Below are 14,687 nucleotides of genomic sequence, written 5' to 3'. Positions count from 1 at the left end.
CTGGCTGGCTCTGTGTGTGTGTGTGTGTGTGTGTGTGTGTGTGTGTTTCTTTCTTTCTTTCTTTCTCTCTCTTTTTTTACCCCTCTTGTTTCTGACCTTTTTAAAGTTTATTTCACAGTAAACCCTGACATTACGGTGAGGTAGAAGTACACAAATGCTTTACTTGAAAGTATCAATACAATAAGAGAAGTACTGTTTTAGGCTTCAGAGGGTGAATTAGCCTAATGTGGGACATTTCTTTTTGCATTTCAGACTTCTGGAATACATTGTGATAAGAAGCCAATACATTAAAGCTGCAGTGGGTAGAAATGGAGCAAATATGATTAAAAAAAGTTATTTTTATAAATAAACTATATCCTGACAGTAGTGAATGAGACAGGTAATCTGAAAAAAATCCTGTTCCTCTGTGTCCTCTGGTGTCCTCCTGTGCTCCTAATTGCATCTGTAGGATTTTACAGACAGGAGGAAAACAACCAATCAGAGCCGAGCTGGAGCCTTGCCGTCTCTGAGCAGCTGTCAATCACTCACAAACGGTCAAATTAAGCAGCGCTGATCAAATATGACTCAGTATTCTGTCAGTTAATGCCTATTTTTCTCCTCAAATGTTTTCAGAAACATCTTGTAGTGTGCTGTTTAGCTGTAAAATGAGAAAGTTTGTGACCCGGCAGCCATGTTTAGAACAGTTGAGGAAATACCAAGTACCGCCCACCGGCCGGAGCACAGCCAATAGGAACGCTCTCTCTCTCTGAAATGACTTGTGATTGGTCATTTTTTTAAAGCCTGAAAACAGAGCCACGAGGAGATGCAGAAGTCTAGTTTTCTCTCAGAACACTTGAATTAGAATATGCTGAAAGGTTATTAAGGAATTTTTGCTTTAGAAATATCAATACAATAGAGAAGTACTGCATTAGGCTACATATATAAGTCTGGGTTACAGTTCGTACTTCATCATCAAATGTAGTACTCAACTGAGTTTAAGCTCTTTTTAGTGTTGAATTATTGATGCATTATTCAAGAGCGGCAACGAATAATCGATTACTTTTCAACTATTAAAATGACAGCCAACTATTTTGATAATCGATTAATCAGTTCAAGTAATTTTTTCAGAAAAAATGTAAAAATTCTCTGATTCCAGCTTCTTAAATATGAATATTTTGCTGGTTTCTTTGCTCTTCTATGACAGTAAACTGAATATCTTCGAGTTGTGGACAAAAAAAGACATTTGAGGACTTCATTTTGGACTTTGGGCAACACTGATTGACATTTTTCACCATTTTCTGACACTTTATTGACCAAATCACTAATTGATTAACCTAGAAAATAATCAACAGATTAATCAACAATGAAAATAATCGTTAGTTTCAGCCCTATACAAGCAGTAACTAATGTTTGTTTGCCCAATGTTTGTTTGCTTGTCCAGGTGTAGTCAGATTTACAGATTAAACTGCAGATTACTTTCTGGTTTATGCAATGTCAGAAGAGAGAGGTAAAATGTCCATCCTTCTCAGGGGACACGTAGACAAATACATCTGCTAAACCCACTGTACTGTATGGAAATCCAGATATTGTTCTCAGGAGTTGGTGGAGACCAAAAATAGAGCTAAAATGAGAGTGAATATTGGATGTCAGTTGACCCAAAGTTTCATACTTAAATATGACATTTATACAATGGTAGTTACAACAGACTTCTGTTCTCTGGTCTAAATGTAAACCAAAAGACTTGCCCTCCATCACAATTCAAAACACTGCTGTGACTTTTAAACTGATTGACATCTATTTTACATAAGGATTAACAATAGACAAACAACTAAATCCAAGTAAAGGTTTGTTTACATAAGTAATATTTGTAAACGTGAAGCGGCACTTTTTAGAAATAATAACAGCACCATTTATGATGTGATTTTTAAATCATATTGTTAAACACAGATGCACTATGAGTGTGATTATAGTGATCTGGCAACTTGGTAGGCTGTTCCCAGCGTAAAACCCAAAATAAAAAGGTGGCCTGTGTGCAGACGTCTGTGCTTCTGGAGATGTGGGCACGGTGCAGTGAGGACTGAGGTTTCCTGGACAGCCAGCTGGGTTCAGCTGCACAAAGGCACCATTGAGCCCGACTGTAAAAAGCTGTGGTCACTACACAGGGGCATTCCATGGCAGATCTGCAAATCCAAATTCTCCCTTTTATTACCGTGGACGCCTTCGGAGTATGTTGCCAGTCTCTTTTGCCATGCATCCTGCTGCTATATTATTAAAAATACCCATGTAATGTATTCTACGTACCACCAGAGAACAAGTCTTCCACTCTTATTGCAGCATTCTGTAGTTAGTTTACAAGCAACTCATGCATTTAACTACTTAATAGGGCCGGGACTATTCACCTATCTCCTGATTCAATACTATCACGATACTTGGGTGCTGATTCAATATGTATTGGGTTTTCTTAACTTTTTTAACACCAGATCATGGGAAAAAGTTGAATCATACACGTCTAGGGACTTTTACTTTGGAAAATATCTAAATTAATACAGTAAGAATGTTTGATTTTCAGCATGTATGTAGTCAGAGAAGTCCTGAAGTCAAATACATCAGTCATTGTCAGGCATTATTTATTAAGACATTTCTCTCACAAATTAGTGGTATCTTCTTTTTAGTTTATAAGGGACATGTAATGTTTTATACTTCTGGTGAATATAATCCAATCAATCTTATTTCCATTATGTATTTTGTATATACAGTTCCCTTTAACACCTTATTTTGAAAACCGGACGTAGTCACACGTGTCTACTTCCTCTAACTTCTCCAAGGTGGTCTCTAGCTCTCCCGTCAATAAAGTGTCAGCTCCGTTCTCTTTATCCATCCATGGTCAGCTCCATCGGGGCTGTTTGAATGCATTTAACATAAATGTCAGTATCTGGGTGCTCTACGGTTGTATCATCGACCCATTTGACCACGGAGATGAGAGCGACGGCCGGCTCGACCGCAAGTTACCGCGATACAATAGCGTTTCCTGTCTGTGACAGAGTTAGCATGCAGCTTTAGCCGTGATGTCTAGCTCTGCTTTTCCTGTCAATGTGTGAAAGTGTTTCCGTACTTTACTGGATGTGTAGTGTTTACCCCGTTGGATTTAACATGTGAGGGTGCAGGTCGTATCCACGATGACCCTCCGCCGCTTTCTACTTTTTTGTTTTGGCTCGCTGTGGTTTGTTTTGGTTGACGGATACAGAACGGATATGACGTCACATTACTCTGAATACAACAATAAAAGCAGTAACTTTGTTTTACCTTTTTTTTTTTAACTAAACGACAATAACTGTCAGTGATTTAATGACATTGCTTTTATCACGAAACAGAAAATGAATTCGGCAGCTGCTTTGTCCTTTCTCAGCCATGCACAGTATTGTTTTTCAACAGTAGCAGCACTCCTACAGGTCGTTGTGAAAATATGAGTTAATTATAGTGCATAGGGCTCATTAAAGCCCTCCACAGAGAGTGCAGTGGCAATGTGTACTTAACACTGAGTAAGTGGATTATAAGTTATACGCTTTATAGTGACTAAGCATTTATTTTAGCAAACAATGGTATCCTTAATAAGAAGGGATAATGTGCTTCAACAGTGCAAATGTGTTTTGGCAGTAATCTGAAAAGGGATTGTGAGAAACACACACACACACACACACACACACACACACATACAGGCAGACATGCTGATAAGAGGTTTGGAAGAACGCCAAAACACTCCCGGTGAGCAGCAACAAAGTTGCCCTTTGTTCTTTGCCCTTTGTTTGATTTTCAAAGAGGAGTCTTCACAAACACAAGTTAAATACTTCTCTATTTATCATTGTCTAAGGCTACAACCACACCGGTACATTTTTGTTTTTTAAAACGGCGTCTTAAAACCAAAATGACCTCTGTGCACATGAGCATTTTAACAGCGTTTTAGAAATAGTCTCCGTCCATACTACTGGCGACCTTACCTTGGAGGGTTGATCCCTGGCTATTCTTGTCCACACGTCGAAATGCCCTAAAGGAAGTAGACACTAATTATTCTTGATGTGTGTACAGGTGTAGGGGGAAAATATTCAAAAGTCTATATTCAAATGAATGTAATCTAAACAACGGACGGGACGTGGTTCTTTCTTTCCAGACACGAGTGCTATCCGAGCAGTATCTGTAAAAGTTCAAACTAAAATACTTTGCATGCGTGACATGAAGAAGCATGCCTCCATTCCCTATTAGAATAGGCTCCGTCCCAGAGTGCCATGCTGGCCAGAAAGTTCAGCCCAAACCAGATCCAGCCTCAGAGCTTTTAAAAACGTTTGGTGCAAACCTGACCTGCAGCCAGTGTTTAAAAGTTGGCTCTCAAGAGTCTGTGGCTTGCTCCCTCTCCAGAGGATGCTGGTTTCAAAGGACTCCCAACGGTGCCCCCCCCCCCCAGAGTCACAGCAAAAAAAACAACATGTAAACATCTATAGAAACTTCTGCATCCAATTCTCCACATGTTCTCTCCCACATTCATAGCTGAATACATAACTGCTGGGTCACGCTATTGCCTCCGCATATTTCTGAGGCTCCACTTGGACGCAGTGAATTTAGCAATTTATTGGCAGAGTGATCAGATCATAATCTGTCCTTGATTTTTATATATGCATTCATGCTGTTTTCTTAATTTAGTTTTGTGCTGTATTATGCAGCTGGAGAGTAGCTTTAACCACATTTTCAGTGGAGTGAACTACAGTGTTTTTTATCTCAGCATGAGCATAGAGTAACAGAAAACCTAAAGTTTTGATCGATTGTAGAACGTTAATCAGCCCCGTCTCCTAAAAATTAAGTTCCCATACAATGAAACTGCATTTTGAATTATGTTCAAAGAGAATCGTAGTTGGTCGCAGATTCCGTTTGATTTTGATGCATCACAAATACGTTTGTAATGATAGTCAGAAGGCCGCGTGACGCTGGGTTCATACTGGATGCGGAAGTGCGGTGAAGCGCAGTGCTATGTCGATCGTCACGCGAGCAGAAGCCTGGCTGTTCACACTACAAATGCAATTCTCTGTGTTTGTGTGTCTGATTGTCTCTCTCGCTCTCTGCTTAGACACAAATATTTGGAATAAGTACGTAATTTAAAACCCATGATCACAAACAGCAGTGCCACTGGGCTATTTCTAATAAACGTAGTGGATGGATTTTTAAATTTGATTGAGGGGGGGAGGGAATCAGGGGTATCAAGTTCTCTGTGAGAACAGCAGGGAGAGAGGGGAGGGAAGTCAAAAGCGTGCGTTTGATGCATATTTTATCATCTTATCCGAATCAGATCATTTATATCATATATAATATATCATTTATATAGTTTATAGTAGATTATCAGTGTGTTTTCTTGCCAGATTCGCTCGCGGCACGAGGAGAAAATAGACCTGGTGCTGAAACTTATCGCTGAAGGTTGCGAGCCGGCCGCGGTGCGTCCTGTGTGAACAACCCAATTGGTTTACGTGGGTGCCAAAAGGACACGGGCAGCGCTTCTACGGAAATCTGGGCACTTCCGCATCCAGTGTGAACCCAGCGTAAGGAGGAGGACTGGGTGGTGGATGGATCAAACATACACAGGACTTTACTGCTGTTCGTGTCCCGTGTGAAACTAAAAGTCAACGTTCACTTATTTTTAATATGCGTCTGTAAGCGTAGTCATTTTCAGCCAAACCATGATGTTTTTACTAAACCGAACCAAGTAGTTTTGGTGCGTTTTTGTTTTGTTTTGTTTCAATTTAGAACTGTTTTTGTTGTAACCCATTCATCATCTTGTACATTTAAGTACAACATGTGTTATTTTGTGCGAGTTCTCGGCTCTATTTTCTACCTCTCTGTCTGGAGAGCTCTTTGTAGACTAACGGCCCGCTTCTGTAAACTATCCGACTTCCAAATTTGCAGTCTGTGTTTTCCAGCAGCCAAACGTGTATATAGAAAGCAAAGCACGCTTTTCCTACTTCTGAGCCACTGAGTCATCCATCTGAATCTGGCAGACGCTCCGCCTGCTTCGAGCAGACGAATGTGTGTCAGTGTCATTACAGCAGACTGAGAGCAACATGAGCTGCCTTTGACTCTGAGACAGAGAGGGGTGACCGGGTTCAGAACTGTACTCTTTTGCATTGAGATAAGGAAACCAAATAGAAATCGAGTGATGAGGTAAAAACATCTGCCTTTCCGACAATGAACGTCCTGATGTCTGCTGCTCAACCCCGTGATCCATAGCAAATCAAGGTGGAAAAAAAAATGGTTCTGAATGCTGGCTTTTGTCTCCGCTAGGCATTTCTTGAGAGTGAGATCAGCCCCGCTCTGTTTTCAGAGAAGGTACAGCTCGGGTCTGAAGCCAGCAATCAAGTTCAGGCTGCATTCCCTGCAGACAGAGGAGGATATTTTATAGCCTATCATTAACCAAAGTTTCGGTAAAGAGTGAAATTTAGGGAGGAATTTCGGTAGTTAATTCACTGGCTGAAACTGCAGATATGCTTTGGTAGTAATAGACGAGGATAAGTTGTTGACGAGGATGCGTTTTAGGGCTGAAACCAAATGATTTAATGTGATTAGATTTGGCCAGTCTGATACAGATCATTGATTGGTTCTTATTGATAAACAGGCTTTTTTACTGAGAAAACTCCTGCTTAAGGATATCTGAAAGAGCCACAGCCTTTATCTCATGTCTAAGAATTACCCATAAGGCTTTGCAAGACATTGATAGCAATCATAACTCATCTATTATTGTAATCACATCATGGATTTTAAGTCCAGTGTGAGCACACTTAGACTAATTGACACCCAGCTGCATAAATCCAAATATAAAAGAATGCGTAAAGAATTTCTTAGGAAGGTTTTATGAGTTTTTGTATTATTTTGTGTTTCTGCTGCTCGGAAATTTATGTACAACTGCCCCAATATCAGAATCCATTGCAAAATTCTGAACATTATACCGGAAACAACTTGCACAGAGTTCTGTTTATTCTGATAACAGATGTAGTTTTTGTTGTTGTTCGTGTAATACATCATTTGAAGCTCTTTTTGTGCTCTTTATGATGGAACTATCCATGGACACATCAGATCACCATGAAGTGAGGTATAAGGGCATTTGCAGAGGCATTCAGAATTTGCCCTATTGCAGCATTAGAGGTCAAAGGTCTGAAACAGATCTGAAGTTTTTAAGTCGAAAAGTTTTAAAATACAAATAGTTCCAATGGCATCTAAGAGTATAAATGGTAATACGCAGATGCGTAATCAGTGTTACTGTTATGAGGGGGTCCTTGGAAGATGTTCTCCCTTGGAAGGGGAGTTTGAGAACCCTTGATGTAGGCGTTATGTATGTGATTGGACAGCAACAGTCTGCAGTCAGCCTGCTGCTGTCAGCTGGGTCTCAGTCGGTGTAAACAGCTGTAGACTCTTACTTTATTAAAAAAATAAAAACAGTGATTAGAGTCCACTATCATTGTCACGCTCAGGATGTGAATGGTGGCCTTGTAGATGTCTAGTCTGACCGTAAAATCACAACAACAGTTACCAATTAAGTCAATTAACCGTGATAATTCATATTTCGTAATATTAAACAGAGAAGCTTTTGTCAGTACGTAGATTAAAGACATGTTTATGGCAGAGGGCTTGGCGCTTGTCGGGATTTGTTCATTAAACGCAGTTAAACCCAACAACAGATTGGCTCACGCTTATTAACATCACATTCATCTCATTTGGTAAATAACCTTGTTACCTCATTAGACCCCACTCCTCCTGCTGAATGCGACCGCTGTGTGTAAAAGACGCTAGTCTGGCAGAGCGATTAGACGGGAACTAAGCTGGCAGCTGGCGCTTTAGCAGAGATGTTGAATTTTCCCAACCAGTTGAGGATATAAACATTTTGACATTCACCAGACTGAACTAAGTTAACAAATATAAACTAGGGCTGTCAATCGATTAAGATATTTGATCACAATTTGTCCATAGTTAATCGGAATTAATTGCAAATTTTTTACCTGTTCTAAATGTACCTTAAAGAGAGATTTGTCAAGTATTTAATACTCTTATCAACATGGGAGTGGGCAAATATGCTGCTTTATGCAAATGTATGTATATATTTATTATTGGTAATCATTAACAACACAAAACAATGACAAATATTGTCCAGAAACCCTCACAGGTACTGCATTTAGCATAAAAGGGGCGTAAAGGGGAGACTCGTGGGTGCCCATAGAACCCATTTTCATTCACATATCTTGAGGTCAGAGGTCAAGGGACCCCTTTGAAAATGGCCATGCCAGTTTTTCCTCGCCAAAATTTAGCGTAATTTGGAGCGTTATTTAGCTTCCTTGGGGACAAGCTAGTATGACATGGTTGGTACCAATGGATTCATTAGGTTTTCTAGTTTCATATGATACCAGTATCTTCTCTAGTTTTAAAACTGAGCCCACTACAATCTAAAAATCACAAGTTACGTTAATGCGTTAAAGAAATTAGTGGCGTTAAAACGAATTTGCGTTAAAACATTATTATCATGTTAACTTTGACAGCCCTGATAAATACATTAAAAAAATTCAGAATGGTGGAAATTAAATTATGAGATATAAATTTAGACATAATAAGTCATAAATGTGAGTTACATTAGAGTATCTATCTTTTATACTATCATAGTTTTGGTCATAATTGTTAGATACTTATCACAATAACTGTAAAGTGTTTTTCTCAGCAGGTGCGTAGCGGAGGAATGACAACAGTGGTGTTGTGTGTCGTCCCCATTGCACCCTTTCGCTCACTCTTGGTTTCACTCCCGGTGCAGCATGTGTGTCTCATTTGTGAGTAATGACATGTATCTCCAGCGAGCCTCGTCAGTTTGTGTTTTGCACTTGAGCATGGGTGGTCTGAAACCCTTAACGTCGCCCTTACAGTGAGAGTCAGGCAGAGCACATAAAGCCGCTGTCATGGTGAAAGATGGTTTCCTTCTTGAAGAACTACATAAGTAGTGGATGGAATGACTTGTGGTAACGTTGTATATTTTGCATGCTAGTGTCTGTGTTATTTATTCTGGGCTGAAGATTGTGTCCTTCAGAAAGAAAAACACTTTTCATGTTTGAAAAGATAGAGAGTGGACTGGATCTGTTCATGTTTCTCTAGATAAACAACCTGTCTGATGGCTACAGCTACAACGATTAGTTAGAAAAATAATAGCCAACTGTTTTAATAATTGATTAATCGTAAAGTTATTTTTCATGTTAAACTGAATATCTTTGGGTTTTGGAAAAACAAGACATTTAAAGACATCCTGAGAAACTGAGATGGAAACCTTTCACTATTTTCTTATATTTTATTGACCGATTAATCTAGAAAATAATCTGCAGATCAATAATGTAAATAATCGTTAGTTGCAGCCTTACTGATGATATTCTTTTATTTATCAGACAGTTGTCAAGTAGACAAACAGTAGACAATCCACCAGTTGAAAATTTAAGCAGCAGATTTCATTGTTTTATGTTTAATTATTCTTCATTGAGACTTAAAGGATTCAGGCTGTTAAGTAGAGGTTGAGCATATATTTTATATTATTAATTAATTAATTGATTTCCAATAATAAATATATACATACATTTGCATAATGCAAGCATATTTGTCCACTCCCATGTTGATAAGAGTATTAAATACTTGACAAATCTCCCTTTTAAGGTACATTTTGAAGAGATAATAAATGTATGATTAATCACGATTAACTATGGACGACCATGCGATTAATCATGATTACATACCTTAATCGATTGACAGCCCTAATATATATATATATATATATATATATATATATATATATATATATATATATCATACTAGATTTGTATTTACTTTAATTTATTTTATTTTATTCAGTTCAGTATCATCTAGTAGAGCTCTTCACAGGTCAGTGAGACACAGTGCTGTTTCCTGTTCCCAGACTGTTTACCTTGGTTTACCTGTTCTTTAGAGAGGGCCAAGCTAACTTGTAAAGATGAAACATGATACTGTTGTTTAGTTCCTAAAACAAATAAGGATGTTGTTCTGTAATAAAATAAGATAATGATGATTGTGCTGGCATTCAACAACTACAGCTTTCATGAGGCTTTGACCACATTCCTCTATTAGGGTTGGGCGATATGTCAAGCTTTTCCATCCGACCACCGTCGGACCAACCACCGACCATTTGCGCAGGTGTGTGGTGCGGTGCGGTGCGCTCCCATAGTTTCAGCTGGGAGATGTGTTTGAGCGGACAATTTTTGGTGTTGGTTAGTCTTTCCACTGTTCCAGCAATCACCAACTCTGGTTTGGTCTAAATAAAACCTTAGTTTACAGAGTTAGACGTGAAAATATTCCCCGCCGTCTCGCTCTCTGCCTGCTGAGCAGCGACTGAGCGAATCTCACTCGCTCTTTGGAGGCAGACCATTAAATTAGCAAAATAAAATGACAGAAATCACCCCATTAAAAACAACCTGCGATGAACTCGCCGTTACCCTGTCTATCTAACACTCATCATGATGAACTCACTTGAACTGCAGCGTGTATTAGTCACATTCATGGCCGCGTCATTATTCCCAGAGTACGCTTGAAGTCTGGAGCATTGCTGAAAGTTGATATGGCTCATGATTGATTGGTATGTGTCACACTGCACCCCACAACAGATGGCATGCTCTGGCAGGGCCGGTTAGCCAGGCCTGAACTGAATCAGTCTTAATCATAGGCTTTCTCAATCAGCATATTTAACACCTCAATAACCGACTATATGTTTTTTCTTTCTACTCCACAGAAAGAAGGTTTCTGATGGCACTGAAGTCGTCAAATCCAACCCTTCAAAGCGCCACCGGGATCGGCTGAATGGGGAGCTGGACCGGCTCACGGACCTCCTGCCCTTCTCCGGGGAGGTTCGCTCTCGTCTGGACAAACTGTCGGTCCTTCGCCTCAGCGTGGGTTACCTGAGGGTCAAGAGCTACTTCAAAGGTGAGGGTCAACCCGGGTCAAATACCTGCCAGCACTAACAGTCGTAGAAAGTGGAGCTGATTATGTAAATGCACCGGCAGGTACAGCCAGGGCAGGAATGTGGAGCATGCAGGAATCTGGTTTTAGGAAACAACACATCCTCAATACTTGTAACCTTACTCCACCCCTCTCTGTTAGCTACACCAACAATAGGCTCTATCAAAAAAAAAAGTGTTAACATTCAAGCTTACACTGCGAGTTGATTAAACTTGTAGGCACTGTGGCTTTGAAAACCTGATGAATCATGTGTGAGTCAATTATATGTGAGTCACGCATATAACATTTCCACCACCCGCAGATGATAGTTTTTCTTTGATTTAAGCAGACATTTTAGACCAGGTGTTGGCAGACGGACTACTGAGTAAGTTGCCTGGTTGCCTCAGGCTTCTCTGTTGCTTTGTGATACAGTTTCTGTGCATTGTTTGCCTGTGCGATCTTGTAGTTGGACATGTTGCAATGAATCTCTGTCGACAAAAACCCTCCTGAATCTCGGAAGGATTCGTGACTAGCTTGTAGTGCACAGAATGTATTCCATCACCATGATACTGTCAGGATTAGACATCTTTATAGTCTTATTAATGTTCCCTTTTCATTAACTTGTGTAGTACATAAAAGCAGCCGCCCTTTTATAATGTATTTTTGTGCGATCTGTTATTACACGTACTGTTTTTAGACAGCGAGGTTTGACAAAGCTCGCGATGCTAACCCAGTGAAATGATGAACCTAAAAAAGCCAAAACACATGAAAACATTGCAGCTGCAGACTGTAATTAGCCAAGATGTTTGAACCTCCAGTATGAATGGACGACGTGTTACATGCAGTTGGAAGAGTTGTGACATTCCAGCGCTGCTTGTTCTCACACCCCTTTTGCCTACATTGTTGCTATGCAGGCGAGGTAGCCTGAAGAACGGTAGTTGCGCCATCGTGTAATCATTCCAGATAGTAATTTCCATAAACTTTGCGCAAGTGCATTTACAGCTTCTAACTTGTGATAAAGCTCTGATTGCCTGCTTTATCATTCTGCAGTGGGATATCTGTTGTTAGACAGTTGGGAAGAATTTGCTGACATTTCCTTCCTAGATACCTCAGAGATGCAGCTGGTGGATACCAGGGAACTTAACTCAAATGTAGTTTGGATTTCTACCGTTACATTGATCCACGTACAGTGTGTGTTGTCTCTCTATTCTTTTGAAAGGTACACAATTTAGAAACTAGTTTTCCATGCAAGGCAAGTTCTACATGGTTTTCCTCGACTGTATTTATATATGGACAGCACATGTGGAGTATCAGTGGACTCATGTCAAACACCTGGGGCCAGATGTTTTGTTGATGCTTAAACACTATGCACTATGCACTATGCCGTTCGTCACACATAAACTGGTGTTGATAAATGAGGAACTGTGCAGCGAGAATGTGTTCCACCTCACGCATACTTCAGACCATGCAAACACAGGTTTTACAAGTACTTTAAAAAGAAGAGACTGAATCTGATATCTAACATTGAGTTCAGTGCAGTCCCTTGCAGTTTGTGCATGCATCTTTATAAACTTAATGCAAAAAATGGACGTGCATTTTTCCGGTTGTCTGCATCCTGTAGCACCCTCCAATCCTGAGCTCCTCTTAGCATTTTGCCTTGCCTAGTCCTTTACCAATCACGGCATGCTGCTCTCCTCACTCTTCTCCTACTGACCTAACTTTCACCCGCGACGCTCCGGTCAAAGGTCAACTAAAAACTTCCCTATAGCGGATAGCCGACAACCACAGAAAACAGAAATGAAACTGTTTCTCTCTGCAGCCTTGTGTTTCTAATATTAGGCAGCATTTCCAAAACAATCCCCCCCCCCCCTCATCTAAAAACATTTCTTTTTATTTCTCATGAAAAACATGAAATTACTGTTGAGGGTGTCTGCGGTATAATGGTGCATCTAAGTGCAGCCGATTTGGAAAAAATTGCATCTCTAATCAATTTTGGTTGTGAATGCAGCGCTGCTCTCCAGCTGACTGAGTCTGGTGTTTTGACCACAAATAAAACTGTGGGAAACGCTAACAACTGCACATTTGAAATAGTGGTTCTTTGTTGAAACATTAAAATAAAACTTTAAAAACTCTGCTTTAGTCGTGGAGAATTTGATGATGTAGCTGTAGCCATCAGCGACTTTTGTTTTTCGTCTCTGTGCAGCGTTACACACATTGCAGATATCTCCCTGCAGTTTGTTTACGCCTCTGCTCGTCTCCCTGACACTGCCGCACTCTTTGCCCCCTCTCCTTCGGTTCATTTGACATCAGCAGTAATCGGGAACGCTGAAAAGACGGTCTGTGCCCTGTAGCAGTGGAGGGCAAGATCAAAATCACATGTCACATCACACAGCCCATGTGCAACTCATCACCCCGTAAATACTGCTGCTTTGTCACTGCAGATCTGCGCTCACAAAGTTTAGATCATTTAGCTGTCTTTTGACCTAAGATATTGATTAAATAGTCTGTTACTCATTGGTTTGTGTCTCAGTGCTTGGGAGTCTGTGAGTCTGTGCGTTATTGACCTCCTCTTCAAGACATACATTGTTTTTCTGAGAGGAGAAATTCGTACCACTCAGTGAATTGCTGTTAGCTGGAAGAACAGGAAGCTCGTTGTGGCCTTGAGAGCATTTAAAAAATGAGAAAACAATGGATGAGACGAGTCTGAAGCGTGTCATTAACAGAACATCTCTGGTATGTTATGTTTACATTCACCGTGTGAAAGCTGATAGAGACTCATAGATGCTTGTTCACAGCTCCTTTCATTCACACTGACATACTCACTTGACTGCCTTACCAATTGTGCACATAAAGGTCAGTGTAGCAGTCATAAGGAATGCTACACAGCCTGTGAAAACAGTCGTATAATGCCCTCTATGGCTCTGGAGTTTATCAAGCCTAATAGAATGATCTCAGCTTTAACAGGACATTGTAGTTACTAACTGGGAACATGGAGTTACAAAGCTGTTGGCGTTTTCCTGGCAGGGAAAATATGCCATTGTAGGATCCGTGCTTTTGAAGCCTTCCCCACACTATCCATAAAAAAAGCAGGATACATTAGCCTCTGCTGCTTTATTCTGTACTATTCTGTCTTCAATCTAGGGCTGCCCCCTCTTAGTCGACTAATCGGTCCTTTTTGTCTTAGTCCACTAAGATTTCTTTTGTCGATTAGTCATTTTGAATGCCTTTTTCATGCTGAATGACTTATTTCCAAGAAACTTATGAGCACATTTCTGGTAAACACAAGGAGTGCAACGGAACACAAAACTCATGGTTCAGATCGTAACAAGATTTTGAGTCATGGATCGGATTGGATTAGCAGAAAAAAAGGGAGCAAATATAACTTTTAGGGATGCCCTGATCAGGTTTTTTTGCCGCAGATACAGATTGCCGATCGTCGATGAGCCACATCGGCCAATACAGATTGATTGTGTTATTGTTTTTAAATTTAAATGTTATCCTTTTACTTTGTTATAGTCATCTATGGTGGCCATTTGCATAAAACACACAATTCAAATGATTAGGAAATAAAAGATCGTATTTTTATTGATCAAATACATTTGGTAGTAGTAGTTCTAATGATGTATTAGAAGCTGCTTAGAGCTAATGTTAGGAAGTTAAACTGGTCATAATTCTCTCTCTATTATCTA

The 14,687-nt window shown here is 40.0% G+C and overlaps 1 protein-coding gene across 2 annotated transcripts in view; it reads left to right on the top strand.

The window, feature by feature from the left end:
- LOC141781856 (aryl hydrocarbon receptor-like) overlaps positions 1-14,687 on the top strand; it is a 36,602-nt gene that overhangs the window by 1,370 nt on the left and 20,545 nt on the right. For both annotated transcript variants that reach the window (XM_074657776.1, XM_074657775.1), the window contains exon 2: positions 10,793-10,983. In XM_074657776.1, coding sequence (XP_074513877.1) covers positions 10,793-10,983 — 191 coding nt within the window. The remainder of the gene's footprint in view (positions 1-10,792; positions 10,984-14,687) is intronic.

The sequence above is a fragment of the Sebastes fasciatus genome, chromosome 14 (assembly GCF_043250625.1).
Source record: "Sebastes fasciatus isolate fSebFas1 chromosome 14, fSebFas1.pri, whole genome shotgun sequence".
NCBI classification, from domain to species: Eukaryota; Metazoa; Chordata; class Actinopteri; order Perciformes; family Sebastidae; genus Sebastes; species Sebastes fasciatus.
Note: the sequence above shows the minus strand (reverse complement) of the source record. Positions and strands in the feature narration are given on the sequence as shown.